The sequence below is a fragment of the Jaculus jaculus genome, chromosome 13, assembly GCF_020740685.1.
Source record: "Jaculus jaculus isolate mJacJac1 chromosome 13, mJacJac1.mat.Y.cur, whole genome shotgun sequence".
In the NCBI taxonomy this organism is placed as follows: domain Eukaryota; kingdom Metazoa; phylum Chordata; class Mammalia; order Rodentia; family Dipodidae; genus Jaculus; species Jaculus jaculus.
The window spans coordinates 11,766,836-11,782,721 of record NC_059114.1 but is presented as its reverse complement, the minus strand read 5'-3'; the positions used below and the strand labels follow the sequence as shown (position 1 = coordinate 11,782,721).

At 50.1% G+C, this 15,886-nt stretch overlaps 1 protein-coding gene across 1 annotated transcript in view; it reads right to left on the bottom strand.

Annotated features, from left to right (window-relative positions):
• Nucleotides 1-632: 632 nt before the first annotated feature.
• The window catches only part of Depdc5 (DEP domain containing 5, GATOR1 subcomplex subunit), a 126,475-nt gene continuing 111,221 nt past the window's right edge, over nt 633-15,886 (bottom strand). Inside the window, exons 39-43 of the mRNA XM_045132446.1 lie at nt 14,200-14,369; nt 11,817-11,988; nt 5,002-5,062; nt 1,465-1,547; nt 633-1,300 (exon numbers count right to left, since the gene is read on the bottom strand). Coding sequence (XP_044988381.1) covers nt 1,008-1,300; nt 1,465-1,547; nt 5,002-5,062; nt 11,817-11,988; nt 14,200-14,369 — 779 coding nt within the window. The 3' untranslated portion in view covers nt 633-1,007. The remainder of the gene's footprint in view (nt 1,301-1,464; nt 1,548-5,001; nt 5,063-11,816; nt 11,989-14,199; nt 14,370-15,886) is intronic.

Below are 15,886 nucleotides of genomic sequence, written 5' to 3'. Positions count from 1 at the left end.
ACTCACTGGTTTACCAAGCTACACTTGGGTGGCATTGTTTGTTTGTGTCGTTGTGCCTAATCTGAGAGGTGAATAGATGGCTGTTGATGTGTCCTCAGAAAAAGTTCACACCAGCAGGGAGTCTTTAATCCTGAGAGAGGAAATCAAAGGTGGGCTGGACCTGGAGAGGTGGCACAGAGCCCGGGAGAAGTGGATGGGTTCACAAGGCACCGAGAGCATGTACTTAACACTAGGTGGACAAGCCTGGACAGCTGACTGCCTGGGGCTGAGTCTTAACCTATTAAACAGTGGGGTTTAAGACAAAGTGCTAATAGAAGCTTTCCTCAGACATTTGTCAAAATGCCATCATGTCTGCATCCCAGAGCTGGGCTCATCCGCCCAGCAAGGCTCATCTCTGATGGCACCAGCCCACAGTTGCCTGCTGTGTATGATCTACTCCCTGGCCCTGTCCAGAGGTATCCATCCTTGCTTGTGCACAAGGGCCTGTGAAAATTAATGGATGATCAACTTGTAGCCAAGCTCTAGGACAGTAACTCCTGAAGATCTCTTGCCACTGGGGGCTACATCACCAACCTGGCATGCCTGTCCAGCCAGAGTAAGACTGCTGTCAGGAACAAGACCGGACACAGACATGCTGCACGTAGAGCTCTATTTGCGTCTCATCTGTACAGATATATACAGTTGGTACGAGTCTATGGTACATTATTTCACAGGATTATCTTACACACTGCACATTGCTGGGTGGGAAGCCGCAGGTTCTGTTCCGATTCGTTCTTGGCTGACGGAGGAAAAGGACACTAATGGGAGCTGCCTGCTCCATCCCCAGAGACTGATGCCCTCCCACGGACAATCTGTGTCTCCCACCTGCTCTGGGTACTTGCTGGCACAATCTGGATGGTGGCAGCTGCTTCTAGTCTCAACAAGGCCAAAACGAAGTATGGCAAACTGATACCCAACACCTAGAGCCACCCAAAGCCTTGTCCTCAGTGCGTGTGGGCAGCTTGGTTTCACGGGGCACTGGCATGCATCTTCTCCAGGCAGCTTGTCCAGAACATGACCAGCCGGTTGTCACGGTTGATACAGAAGTCCGTGAAGTCCTTCAGCAGCCGATCAGCAAACTTCTCATCCCCTGTGGCACTGGAACGCCATGTCTTCGTCAGCATGGTGTTGTAGGCCCAGTTATAGCCAACCCGCTCCTCGCAGAACATGTTCTGGTTGGTGGAACTGGTGGAGTTCCGCCGCCGTCTCTGCTGCCCTGAGAATTTGCGCTTGGAGTAGGGCAGCTGCAGAAACACTGTTCCTGGGAAGAGAGCAAAGGGCAGGCCTGTGTGGCAGCCGCTGGGAGGCTGGGGAATGGGATGAGGTGGTCTTGTCGCCACAGGCTCAGAGCAGGGGTGGGGGCCTCCTCAGTGCCTGTCCCAGGGACCCATGCACCCGCTCAGTGTTTTGCCCCTCGCCGCTCACCTGTAACATGGATGTACTGAGGCTTGTTCTCAGCAGGGAAGTTAAAAGCAGAAGCAGAGTATTTATCTTGTACGAACCCAAACCTGTGGGGAAGTAGAAACACACTGGTTTGGGTCGTAATAGCTAAAGAAACAAGGGGACAATATGGCTAAGACGACTCCTGACAGCTGGAGAGGCAGCGGTATGGGCGAGGCTTCCTTCCGAGGGGACCATGCCACTCGTTTCCGTCCTCCCTGTCTCAACGATTCCCTTGCCGCTCTGGCCCCCTAGCTCTCCTGCTCCCTGCCCCACCAGGTAACTGCAGTGAGTGGAAGCCTCCTCATCCAGCTTCCCTGCTCCACACATGCCCACCTAGCCTTCCTGGCGGCCCTGCCCATCTCCACCCTCACGCTGCCTTTCGCTGGAGTGAGGGTCCTAGCTGGCCGCTTGTCCCTCCACACATCCCCCTGATCATGCTTCTTTTCTCCCCACTGCTATCGCGATAACCGCTCAGAAGGGCCTCGAGAAAGGCCTGTACTGAAATGGAATGAAGTGTCTTCATGCAGACTCTTCCCTTAAAAATGAAGATCAGCAAGCTGGGACTCTCTGCGTTGCTGTTCTCTGGAAATGGGCAGAAGAAAGCCATTTCTCATCTGTGACTGTTCTGTTCCGTTCTACTTCTCATCTATATAGCTTGTTCTATTCCTGGTTTTTCTATTTCCAAAAGCACATTTATTACAGTCCTACCTACTAAGAGATGTAAAGGATGTGCTAACAGATGTGGCTTGTGCCCTCTAAGTGGGGTGGTGGTGGTTATGTAATGACAGCAGTGACATAGGAGGTAAAGTGCCCTGTTCTTCTTCTTCTTTTTTTTTTTTTTTTTTGAGGTAGGGTCTCGCTCTAGCCCAGGCTGACCTGGAATTCACTCTGTAGTCTCAGGGCGGCCTTGAACTCACAGTGATCCTCCTCCCTCTGCCTCCCGAGTGCTGTGATTAAAGGCGTGCGCCACCATGCCTGGCTGGGCCCTGGTCTTTCCTGAACTGAGCTCTCTGGGGAAGTGTTGTGCGTATCCTCTAACTGCCAAGTCCACACTGGCATTCACGAAGTATGTACCACAGAACACATGGAATGAAGTGTGTAAAATGTGTGAATGGGTTAATGTACCCTGACATCTTCCTTATCTGTTGGCTCCTTCCCCTCTCTCTTTCATTTATTTTCTTTTTGTTTTCTTGAGGTAGGGTCATGCTCTAGCCCACTGGCCTTAAATTCACTATGTAGTCTTCTCAGGCTGGCCTTGAACTCACGGCACTCCTCCTACCTCTGCTTCCCAAGTGCTGAGCATGTGCTACCATGCCCAGCAAATGATTATTTAAAAAAAAAAAAAAACAACAACACAATTTAAGCCAGGTGTGGTAATGCATGCCTTTAATCCCAGCACTTGGGAGGCAGAGCTAGGAGGATCACCGTGAGTTTGAGGCTACCCTGAGACTACATAGTGAATTCCAGGTCAGTCTGGGCTAGAGCAAGACCCTACCTCAAACAACAACAAAAAATTAGCCAGCTGTGGCGGCACACACCTTTAATCCTAGCACTTGGGAGGCAGAGGTAGAAGAATCAATGTACGTTTGAGACCACCAAGATTACATAATGAATTCCAGTGAGACCCTACCTCAAAACATTCCCCCCCCCAAAAAAAAAAATCACACAATTTAGCCAAACAATCTCTGGGTATTTCACTGTCCACCTGGGGCAAGCCAGAGCCACAGTGAAGGTGAGGGGCACTCATCCCAGACAAGGGGGTGTACTAATCTCACCCTGACTACCCAGATAAAGTTTGAAGGAGCAACTGGGAACCACTGCAGGGGGGATCCTGGGAAGATGGGCTTCTTCTGAAATGGACACTCTAGGTGGGCTAATGGATCATTTCAGAGTCACATTCCCACTTGGAGTTCTGGCCTGTGCACAAGCTAAAAGTAGAGCTGGGGATGCAGCTTAGCAGTGGAGTGCTTGTCTAACGACCAACCAGAGGACCTGGGTGCAATGCCAGCACTGCAAACAAGCAGAAGCAATGAGTAAAAAGCTCTGCTCTGGACGGGACGGTGCCAGGTACAGCGTCCCTGTGCCCTGGTGGAAGGAGATGCTGACGGGCGCAGAGGAGGGAGGGCTCGGGTTACAAGAGAGAGGGTGACGGGGCAGAGGCAGCTGGGGAACTGCTTGGAAGGACCACGAGGAAATCAGAGGGTCAAAAGCAGGCTGAAGAGCATAGGCCAGCAACTTAAAGACAGCATGGGCAGCATCTTAGCCAAGCAGGGTCAGGAAAATAAGACACGGTAAGGAGAGAAAGCAGACTCGGCAGTAAAGGTCATATCCCAAGTGACACCAGCCAGTCGAGTGCAGTGACTGCCCGAGGAGGCGGAAGACAAGCAATGTGAGAGCTGCTTGCCAGCTTGTCAACAAGCTGGGGTCTTCCCAATGACTACTGAGCCCACTACCACTACGAGAGTGAGAAAGGAAGGCTTAGCTCCAGAAGTTGCCGTGGACTTCCAAGCTCCCTCAGCAATGCTCATGGAGACAGGCCTGTCTGCTTCCTGCAGCAGGGCCCTTTTTTTCGAGATAGGATTTCACTTTGGTCCAGGCTGACTTGGAATTCACTATGTAATCTCAGGGTGGCCTCGAACTCACAACAATCCTCCCACCTCGGCCTCCCGAGTGCTGGGATTAAAGGTGTGTGCCACCACACCCGGCCTAGCAGGGCCCTTTTCCAATGACCACTGTGCTCTCTCCCGCATGGCCCAAACCTGCACTCTTTTACTAGGAGGAGGAAATTACCTGCCTGTGCCTTTGCTGAGCGCCTGGGTGAGAGGCAGAGTGGGTATGGTCTACAGTACGGAACCGGCTTTGGGGAGAAGGTCAGACTGGGCTTCGCCCTGTGGCTGTGCTAAGGTGTACAGGGGGTGCGGGCACACGTGGTAGCAGTTGAAGACGCCCTGGACGACGTGAAGAGCACAGGGTCACTGCAGCAAGACGAGGAGGTTCGCCCGCACCACGAGTAACGCGTAGCAGCGACTGGACCCCGACCTAGCCACATGTGGAGGCCGCATGGTTTGCTGGGGAGGGAGCTGAGCCCAGGAAAAGCTTTCCCAGCTTACACCTCAGATGCCAAGAGTATCTACTGTCTCATTCATTTGTTTTAACCATCCATTGTTTTCCAACACACGGGCAGGGTCTCTTGAAAACTGTTACGTTTCACTTCACCTTATGTCCTGCTCACCGTGGTTTAGGCTCTTGTGGGAGGCTTTGGAGAGAGCTTTAAGCTCTCCCCTTAACTAGAAGAAAAGGCAACGAGGCCTGGAAAACCACCACCACACAACTGGCACGGTCATGTTTATCCGTGACATCAAGGCCAAGTCCTGATGGAGGTACGCAGTGAACTTCTCGTTGGAAGGTCAGACCCCTTCTCCCAGGAACAAAACACACTGACTGGGTTTCACTTCTGTTACTTCTATTGGAAATAGAGACTGCTCTGTTCCTACTACTCCCTCTTGATAAGGGACAAACCTGTGTGCAATGGCTTCTTGGAAAAGGTGCATTCGATCCCAGTACGTTTCTGGTTCAAAGCCTGAACGGAATAAGGAATAAGTGTTAAGTTGTGATCACAAGGTTTGTAATTCCCCCCGTCCCTATACTCTTCACTACTCTTAGATATTTTTGTCCCTTGCACCTATGCTCTGCTCCATTTCAAGGTCACAGAAAGGACAGCTGTGTGCTCCCCTAAGTTATAGCAGAGTCTAGAAAGGCAGCAAATTCTCAGGAGCCAATGTGAACTACTGTAACTCAATATAAGACTTATTCTAGGTGGCGCACGCCTTTAATCCCAGCACTCGGGAGGCAGAGGTTGGGGGATCGCCGTGAGTTCGAGGCCACCCTGAGACTACATAGTGAATTCCAGGTCAGCCTGGGCTAGAGTGAGACCCTACCTCAAAAAAACAAACAAACAAACAAACAAACAAAAAAAGACTTATTCTAGGGCTGGAGGGATGGCTTAGCAGTTAAGGCGTTTGCCTGCAAAGTCAAAGGACCCAGGTTCAATTCCCAGGACCCACGTTAGCCAGATGTACAAGGGGGTGCACACGTCTAGCATTCATTTGCAGTGGTTGGGTGCCCTGGTGCTCCCATTCTCTCTCTCTCCCCCTCTGTCAAATAAATAAATAAATAAATAAATAAATAAATAAATAAATAAATAAATAAAAAATATATATTTTTTTTTTTAAAAAAGGCTTATCCTAGGGCTGAAGAGATGGCTCAGTGGTTGGGGTACTTGCCTCCCAAGCATAAGGACCCTGGATCAATTCCCCAGGACCTATATAAGCCAGATGTACAAGGTGGTGCATGTGTCCAGAGTTTGTTTGCAGTAGCTAGAGGTCCTGCCAGGCCTATTCTCTACATATCTGCCTCTTCCCTTCCCTTCCTTCTCTTTCTCTCTCTCTCCCTTCCCTCTCTCAAATAGATAAATAAACTATATATATATATGTGTGTGTGTGTGTATGTGTATATATAATACACACACACACACACACACACACACACACACACATATATTTTTTTTTTGGTTTTTCAAGGTAGGGTCTCACTGTAGCTCAGGCTGACCTGAAATTCACTGTGTACTATCAGGGTGGCCTTGAACTCATGGCAATCCTCCCACCTCTGCCTCCCAAGTGCTGGGACTAAAGGCGTGTGCCACCACATCTGGCACTGGTCCTATTTTAAAAAATATTTTTTTTTGTTTATTTTTATTTATATTTATTTGAGAGTGACAGAGAGATTAAGAGGCAGAGAGAGAGAGAGGGGGAGAATGGGCGTGCCAGGGCCTCCAGCCACTGCAAACGAACTCCAGATGTGTGCGGCCCCTTGTGCATCTGGCTATCGTGGGTCCTGGGGAATCGAGTCTTGAACCAGGGTCGTTAGGCTTCACAGGCAAGTGCTTAACCACTAAACCATCTCTCCAGCCCCTATTTTTTCTTTTTAAGAATTATTCTAATGACATTCCTCACCAGAAGCTGAAGGAAGTACACTGATACATATACTTGTGTAGCCCAGGGTGGTCCCAGCACTCAGGAGGCTGATGTAGGAGGATCACTGTGAGTTTGAGGACACCCTGAGACTACAGAGTGAATTCCAGGTCAGTCTGGGCTCGAGTGAAACCCTACCTCAAAAAACCACAAACCACAAAAAAAGAAAAGAAAAAAAAACCAACAACAGTTTTTGAGAAGGGATCAGCTGTGGAAGAGAAAGAGCAGACGGGTCCCCTCCTCCATCACCCACTACTTTGCGGCAGTCTCACTCCGACGGGGTGGCAGAGGAGAGCAGGAGTGAGCGTGGTGGAGGGTGAGCGGGCTGTGTCACACGGCGCGGGCAGTGGAGGCCGGGTGCTCTCCGGACAAGGGGCTGAGGGCTAGAGCAGCCACTGCGTCAACAGCCCAAAGACGAGGGATGCCTGAAGCAGCCTTGTTACTCTGTCCTTATTTAGGATTTTCTATTTAAAGGAAGATGAGAGGATTCTAGACAAGACACAAACACCATATATTTGTCAGATTTTTAAGATTCTGAACTCATTATTACAAGAAGTGGAGAAGACAGGAAGAGAAGAGGCATGGAGGTTAGAAAATAGAATTTTGGATTTGAGTCCTTATTCCTTTAAGCTAGGACTCCTTTCCTCCAGCTGTAACCATGGCAACCAACTGAAGATGCTGGTTCAGAAGACTGGGTAACAACCGGCAGGGTGAACCTTCAGCAGTATGCCTACCCTATGGGGAATCCTGCGCTGTCACCATGAAGACAGCAGCTCTAGACAGTGTGAGGCAGCCCTGGGCGGCCCCAACGTGTTCCCACTGCTACCATGAGCAGCAGCCTGCTCTCAGCTGCCTGACAGGACCGTGACGTTCAACACTGCAGGACTGCATGACCGTACTCTCAGCCGCATATGCCGTGAGGCTAAACGACAATGCTTGTGCCATTAAAGGACTTTGCACACTCCACACACCCCAAAATCTATGAACTCTGGTGCAGGGGGGACCTGGGGACTCAGCTGGAACCCAAGTTGTCACTTAAAACATTGCGTCTAACCTCACAGTGCCTGGTACTACCTACACAAGACCATAATGAAAGAAGGAAAAAATGATGACATCAAAATAAGAGAGAGACTGATTGGGGCTTGCCTGTGAAGCCTAAGGACCCTGGTTCAAGGCTTGATTCCCCAGGAGTTCATTTGCAGTGGCTGGAGGCCCGGGTGTGCCCATTCTCTCTCTCTCTCTATCATATAAATAAATAAAAATAAACAAACAACTAAGAGAGAGAGAGAGAGAGACTGATGGAGAGGGGGAGGGGATATAATGGAGAATGGCATTTCAAAGGGGAAAGTGAGGGGAGGGAGGAATTACCCATGGTAATGGGTTCTTGTCTACAATTACGGAAGTTGTCAATAAAAAAAAATAATAAATTATTCAGGTGTGGTAGCACACTCCTTTAATCCCAGCACTTGGGAGGCAGAGGTAGGAGGATTGCCATGAGTTCGAGAACACCTTGAGATGACAGAGTAAATTCCAGGTCAGCCTGGGCTAGAGTGAGACCCTACCTTGAACCCTCCCCACCAGTTATATATATATATATTTTTATTTTTTATTTTTGTGTCTAGGATGTGAGGCAATCTGGCCATGACATTTGTCACCCAGCTGACTGCCAGGACTGATTTGGCTGATCTGGCTGGCTAGGAGATGGTGCCCTTTCTCCTTCACCGCTCCATGCGTGCCCCCGCCCCCAGTGCTATGTGTCTGGTTGAAGAGGACAACCTTCTCTCATAGAGGACGACCATTTTGCAGTCAAGGGCATATGAGCAGCTGCACTCCCCTGCTAGCATCTCCAGACAAGCTCTCAAAGACATTGTGTCTACACAAATAAGTCTTGTAAGTCATGAACAAAGAATACACAGGAAGCCTTCGGAACCACTAGGGCAGTGTAAGTTAATCTCTAGATGTCAACTTGATGGGATTTGGTATCACCATGGAGGTAGATCTCTGGGAACGTCCGTCAGGAAGTTTTCAGATTAGGTCAACTGAGGTGGGAGGACCCACCCTAATTGTGGGCAGCATCGTTCCATGGACTGGGGGTCTTTTGAATAAAAAGAAGAAAGCAACTGGGCGTGGTAACGTACATCTTTAATCCTAGCACTTGGGAGGCAGAGGTAGGAGGATTGCTGTGAGTTCATGGCCACCCTGAGAATACAGAGTGAATTCCAGGTCAGCCTGGGCTAGAGTAAGACCCTACCTCGAAAGACCCCCCCCCAAAAAATAAAATAAAATAAATAAATAAAAAAGAGAGATTGAGAGAGAGCGAGTGAGCAAGCTGAAGAGCAGCATCCATTACTCTCTACTTCCTCACTGTTGACTGAATGTGACCAGTTGCCTCCAGCTCCTGCCACCATACCCTCCCCCCCATGACACGATAGCCTCAAACTGTAAGCCAAACTCAACCCTTCTTTCCTGCCTTAAGTATTTGGTTATGATAACTGAAAGTTACTAACATGGCAGCCTGTCACATGAAAAGCACTGGAACACTAACCTTGCCCTGCCTTAACTGGCAGGCAATCCTCATCCTCTGGGTTGGTTTTCTGGGTTGACCATAACACAGTCTTACAAGGATGTGGGAAGAAAACATTTCCTTACACAAAAATTTTTTCAGATTTATAATCTTCACACCTATGAGCTCCTAACTGATTGACATTTCTAGGTTTTTGCTTTCAAAGGTATTGGTGAATTTCAAGAAAGATCTTTAGGAACTATTTATGTGTTTGCCTAAAATGAATGCTTGTAACCAAGACCAATGTGCTCTGTGAAGGAGAGCCCTTCTTTTCATCTGCCCTGCTTGGTGCACTGGGGTTGAGGGACCTATCAGGATGACCCCCTGTGCTCCCACTAAGACTAACGGCCCTGTTTTAGAGGGAAGGGGTCTAAGTGACAACCCAGTGTCAGGGGGAAGGGCTCTGAGTGACAACCCTGTGTCAGGGGGAAGGCTCTGAGTGACAACCCTGTGTCAGGGGGAAGGGCTCTGAGTGACAACCCTGTGTCAGGGGGAAGGCTCTGAGTGACAACCCTGTGTCAGGGGGAAGGGCTCTGAGTGACAACCCTGTGTCAGGGGGAAGGGCTCTGAGTGACAACCCTGTGTCAGGGGGAAGGGCTCTGAGTGACAACCCTGTGTCAGGGGGAAGGGCCTTGAGTGACAACCCTGTGTCAGGGGGAAGGGCTCTGAGTGACAACCCTGTGTCAGGGGGAAGGGCTCTGAGTGACAACCCTGTGTCAGGGGGAAGGGCCTTGAGTGACAACCCTGTGTCAGGGGGAAGGGCTCTGAGTGACAACCCTGTGTCAGGGGGAAGGGCTCTGAGTGACAACCCTGTGTCAGGGGGAAGGCTCTGAGTGACAACCCTGTGTCAGGGGGAAGGGCTCTGAGTGACAACCCTGTGTCAGGGGGAAGGCTCTGAGTGACAACCCTGTGTCAGGGGGAAGGCTCTGAGTGACAACCCTGTGTCAGGGGGAAGGGCTCTGAGTGACAACCCTGTGTCAGGGGGAAGGGCTCTGAGTGACAACCCTGTGTCAGGGGGAAGGGCTCTGAGTGACAACCCTGTGTCAGGGGGAAGGGCTCTGAGTGACAACCCTGTGTCAGGGGGAAGGGCCTTGAGTGACAACCCTGTGTCAGGGGGAAGGGCTCTGAGTGACGACCCTGTGTCAGGGGGAAGGGCTCTGAGTGACGACCCTGTGTCAGGGGGAAGGGCTCTGAGTGACAACCCTGTGTCAGGGGGAAGGGCTCTGAGTGACAACCCTGTGTCAGGGGGAAGGGCCTTGAGTGACAACCCTGTGTCAGGGGGAAGGGCTCTGAGTGACAACCCTGTGTCAGGGGGAAGGGCTCTGAGTGACAACCCTGTGTCAGGGGGAAGGGCTCTGAGTGACAACCCTGTGTCAGGGGGAAGGGCTCTGAGTGACAACCCTGTGTCAGGGGGAAGGGCTCTGAGTGACAACCCTGTGTCAGGGGGAAGGCTCTGAGTGACAACCCTGTGTCAGGGGGAAGGGCCTTGAGTGACAACCCTGTGTCAGGGGGAAGGGCCTTGAGTGACAACCCTGTGTCAGGGGGAAGGGCTCTGAGTGACAACCCTGTGTCAGGGGGAAGGGCTCTGAGTGACAACCCTGTGTCAGGGGGAAGGCTCTGAGTGACAACCCTGTGTCAGGGGGAAGGGCTCTGAGTGACAACCCTGTGTCAGGGGGAAGGGCTCTGAGTGACAACCCTGTGTCAGGGGGAAGGGCTCTGAGTGACAACCCTGTGTCAGGGGGAAGGCTCTGAGTGACAACCCTGTGTCAGGGGGAAGGCTCTGAGTGACAACCCTGTGTCAGGGGGAAGGGCTCTGAGTGACAACCCTGTGTCAGGGGGAAGGGCCTTGAGTGACAACCCTGTGTCAGGGGGAAGGGCTCTGAGTGACAACCCTGTGTCAGGGGGAAGGGCTCTGAGTGACAACCCTGTGTCAGGGGGAAGGGCCTTGAGTGACAACCCTGTGTCAGGGGGAAGGGCTCTGAGTGACAACCCTGTGTCAGGGGGAAGGGCTCTGAGTGAGTCCTGCTGAGTCTCTTCCTGCTCTGCCTGCCTTCCTTGAGATTAAGGGAGCCGAGGGCTGACACACTGCAGGTTTTCACAATAGGGTACTGCTTCCTTTCCTCTGCTTGCAACGCCTTCTTTCAGGGCCTTTTTGTATGAAGTAGCATGTGAACACCTCCCTTAACGGCCACATCCCTGCTGCCATATCAAATAGGCTGGGGCACAGAAGAGGGGGCACGCAGAGCAGTGTTGCTAGAGATGACAGTACATGACACCGTCTCCCACTCACAGGTCTACTCTGGTCTTCCGGCGCTGTCACAGAAGCAGCTCTTGTCATGCCACTTAAGGAGAAGGGAATTCAAGGCTCAGAACCACTAAGTGATTTGTTTGGGAGTATCCAGCCACTAAGTGAAAACGCGACATCCAGATCCTGTCAGCCCCATGGCTTTCTTAACTAGCCTGTGGTCTTACTGCGTTTTTTTTTTTTATTACGGTATCAGTTCACTGTACATGATGATGGGTTTCATTATGACATTTCACGCAAGCACTCTGACTGTACTCTACCTCAGTGCCCTCTCTTGTGCCCTGCTTCCATTAGTCCTCTTCCTCTTCCCAAAGAGTCCTTCTTTCTACTCACGTCATAGATCTATATGAGTATATATGTAATCATTTTTTTTTAAAACCTAGATTCTACATATGAGAGAAAACAGACAGACCCTCTAGATGGGGGAAGCTCTTACTATCGAACAGGTGCTCGCTGCCTTCCTTGAGCAAGCAGCTGATGTTGAGTGGGATGAAGAGCTGGGCTCGCAGGGGATCGCCGTACAGGTAACTGGGCAGCGCAAAAGGACCCTCCAAAACCGGGACTAACAAAAAGCCACAGGAGGTAGCTTTTCGATGCCAACCTTGGACCTGGTGAAAGGCAGAGACAGTGTCATCCTCAAGTTCTCACAGACAAGAGAAAAAACTTATGGTCCCAAAGAGCAAACCTGCCAGTGGCAACATACGTATGGACCGGCATGTTCACTGTTTCGGTTCACAGCGTTGCTTTTCTTTCTGACGAATGCTCGGCAACTCAGGGGAGCGCACAGCTCCTCTTTGTGGCCTGAGCTTCTCAACGTCAGAGTTTCTTTTACAATGAAAACTGACTTGAGACTGCTGAGTCCCTTCTTGTTCTGTGGTTGTTGGAGGAAGGTCACAGGACAAAGGTTGCATCTTTCTCATTCTGTCATGGACTAAGAGATCAGTAAAGAGAGCATCAACTAACGAAACAATCATCCGCGGAGCGGGAGATGACTATCAGCCTCTGGCCAAGTGATCAGTCATCACGTAGAGGCCAGATTACTCTCTGGGAAATGCCCAAATCCATCTGCCCAAAAGCCAAACTTCTCTTTAATACTTTTCATAATCGATTTCTTAGGGAGCAGTGTGATATCTAGTTGTTGAGAAATCTTTAAAAAAAATTATACAATAGAGCTGGGCATGGTGGCGCACGCCTCTAATCCCAGCACTCGGGAGGCACAGGTAGGAGGATCACCATGAGTTCGAGGCCACCCTGAGACTACCTAGTGAATTCCAGGTCAGCCTGGACCAGAGTGAAACTATACCTTGGGAAAAAAAAAAAAAAAAAACAACAACAAAACCCAGAAACAAGCTCATGAATGTAGTTCTGGCATACAGATAAAATCTGCATTTATTTTTTTGAGGTGGTGGTCCTAGGCTAAGGTCAACTATTACTTTTAAGAAATGTAAGCGGAGGGTGGAGGCCAACATCTGTAGTCTCAGCTATCTGGGAGGCTAAGGCAGGAGGATCACTTGAGCCCAGAGCTCCAGGCCACCTTGGATAATATAGCAAGATCCCATCTCAAACAAATGAAAAATTAAAAAAAAAAAAAAAAAAAAGAGGACTGGAAAGATGGCTTAGTGGTTAAGGCACTTGCTTGTGAAGTCTAAGGACCCAGGTTTGATTCTCCAGATCCCATGTAAGCCAAGATGCACATGGTGGCACATGCATCTGGAGTTTGTATGCAGTGGCTAGAGGCCTGGCATGTCCATTCTCTCCCTCTCTCTAATAAATAAAATTTTAAAAATAAAACATTTAAAAAAACTTTTTAAAAAAGATACTCTTTGGGCCTTATCTTGACTTAAAAATAAAGTAAAAATGATTCTGGGGCTGGAGAGCTGCCTTACAGTAAAGATGCTTGCCTGCAAAACCCAAGGACAGGTTCAATTCCCCAGTACCCACACGAGCCAGATGCATATGGTGGGACATGCTTTTGGAGTTCATCTGCAGTGGCTGGAGGCCCTGGAGTGCCCATCAAAACAATAAATTTAAAAAAATGATTCTGCAAAAAAAAAATTGAAGGGAATTGCACTTATTTCCCCCAGGAACATTCATAACAATGTAACACTACCACCGAGACCTCTACTTTGACCGACTGAATTCCTAAGGTTTCACAAGCACCGCTGGTTGTTGCTGTTGCTGTTTTTGAGGTAGGGTCTCCCCTAGCCAGGCTGGCCTGGAGCTCATGTACCTGACGCTGGTCTTGAACTTGCAGTAATCTTTTTGCCTCGGTATCCCAAGTACTCGTACCGTGGTGACGAGCCGCATACTGGCCTAGCATGAGTCTGCGCACGCAGGATCTCGTCTCTGCGAGCCCCGTAAATTAAGTGGCAGTGGTGGCTGCTTGTAAATGGAAGTCCCAGGACGTGAGGAAGAGGAGAGACTTTCTTTTCAGTCTGGATCAGTGAGCCTCAACTAGGGGAGGTAACCGCTCTTCCCTGGAACATGTGCCCATTTCTGGAGACAGTTTAGGTTACAGCACTGGGGGGGGGAGGGTATGCTACTAGCACTTAGCGGATAGGGGCCAGGATATTGCTCAGCAACCTAAAATGCACACAACACTCTCCCGTAACAGATGACCACGTAGCCAGTGAGGTCAGGAACGCTATGGTTGACAGACCTTAATCTATACGTTAATTTATTTTTACTATATTTAATTTTTAAACGACTACGTGAAAGGTAACAGGAACTGACAGATAAATGGCAGTGACAGGAATCTCTACAGAGCATCCCCAGCACCACGAAGGGATGGGAGCCAGGTCTGGCCCGCGAGGCCTTACCATCTCGAAGAGCACGGCGGCGGTCGCGGCCATCCAGTGCAGCTTGATCTCGAAGGCGGCACTCAGCGAGAAGTTGCCGTGGTAGTAGCAGCTGCACCACTCCAGCCGGTCAGTGCGGTTGTTCACGTCCACATCCAGGGTCACAGTCCTCTGCTCGGGGACCGTGGCAGCTGTGCCAGCACACAGGAAGGGCCAAGGAGAGAGGGAAGAGTGGCATAAGGCAGAGGAGCAATCAACCAAGTGTGCAGATATGGAACTGCTGGGTCTACGAGGCCTCCAGCCTCGGCTGCTTGTGCAGAAGGTTACCTCTCCTAATCTAGCCCACCTTTGTGTGCCCTGGGGAAGGTGGGGGCGGGGGAGCAGTCAGAACCCCAGCTGGGCGGAGCCCCGGAACTTATTTCAGTGACCCACAAACAGACCCAAGGAGAAACAGCTCAGCAGTCAGGAGGAAGTATTACCTTCCTGGTTCCCACCCAGGAAGGCATCAGTTCTACAATCTGCTCTCAAGAAAGGAAACTTAGCTGGACGTGGTGGTTCACCCTTTTAATCCTAGCACTCGGGAAGCAGAGGTAGGAGGATCGCCGTGAGTTTGAGGCCACCCTGAGAATGCAGAGTAAATTCCAGGTCAGCCTGAGCTAGAGTGAGACCCTACCTCAAAAAACCAAAAATAAAAAAAATAAAAAAATAAAAAAGAAAGGAAACCTCATAAAAAAAAAAAAAGAAAGGAAACCTCATAACGAAGAGTGGTACCCTACTCTATACCTGCTGAGGTCCTGCTCCGCCTTTCTGGACACTGTCATACGCTGAGGCTTTCTGTAAATTAGTGCCTGCTCTTGTTCTCCACCACGCTTTTTCTTTACCTGAAGGAGTCCGCTCCATTCTGGGTTCTGCAGGCAGGAGCCCTGAGTGCTTTTAGCGCCGACAAGATAGAATGGCTCCTAACTCGGCGGTTTTAATGAGCATCTGCCATGGGCACAGGAGGGCGTTAGCTAGGACACTTAACGGCATCCAGGCAAACTGACAATTCTCCCAACAAGAGAATGTGCAAAAAGGAGGAAGTCTGGAATGTGGAGTGGGAAGATCTAGGCTCCTGTCATACTCGTTTGGTGTGTGTGGGAATGATGTTCCCCCACCTGGTTCAATTCCTTACTTACAGACTGAGGTGTGCCCAGGTGTGGTGGGGCACACCAACAGGAAATTCCTTTAGAGGCAGATGGCAGGAGGATCGGGTGTTTGAGGCCAGCCTGGGCTACTAACCGAGATGTGGCAGCCCAGGTATTTCATAGAGGAGAGGTGAGGATCAAGTGGTATATGGCTGAGAACGGTTTAAAATTTCTCTCTTACGCTGGGTGTGGTAGTACATGCCTTTAATCCCAGCACTCGGGAGGCAGAGGTAGGACGACTGCCGTGAGTTCGAGGCCACCCTGAGATTCCATAGTGAATTCCAGGTCAGCCTGGGCTACAGTGAGACCCTACCTCAAAATACCAAAAATAAATAAATAAATAAATAAATAAAATTTCTCTCTTGTTTTTCCTCTAGCCACCTTGTGTCCTCCTTCTTTCCTCTGTTCCTGCCTCCCAGCTTCAGTCACGAACCTCACTAATGCTCACAGCGAGGCCCCTGCGCTCCGAGAACACTTAGGGCACACTTCGACCTTCACTTGGTTGTTCTGACTAAAAGACTCAT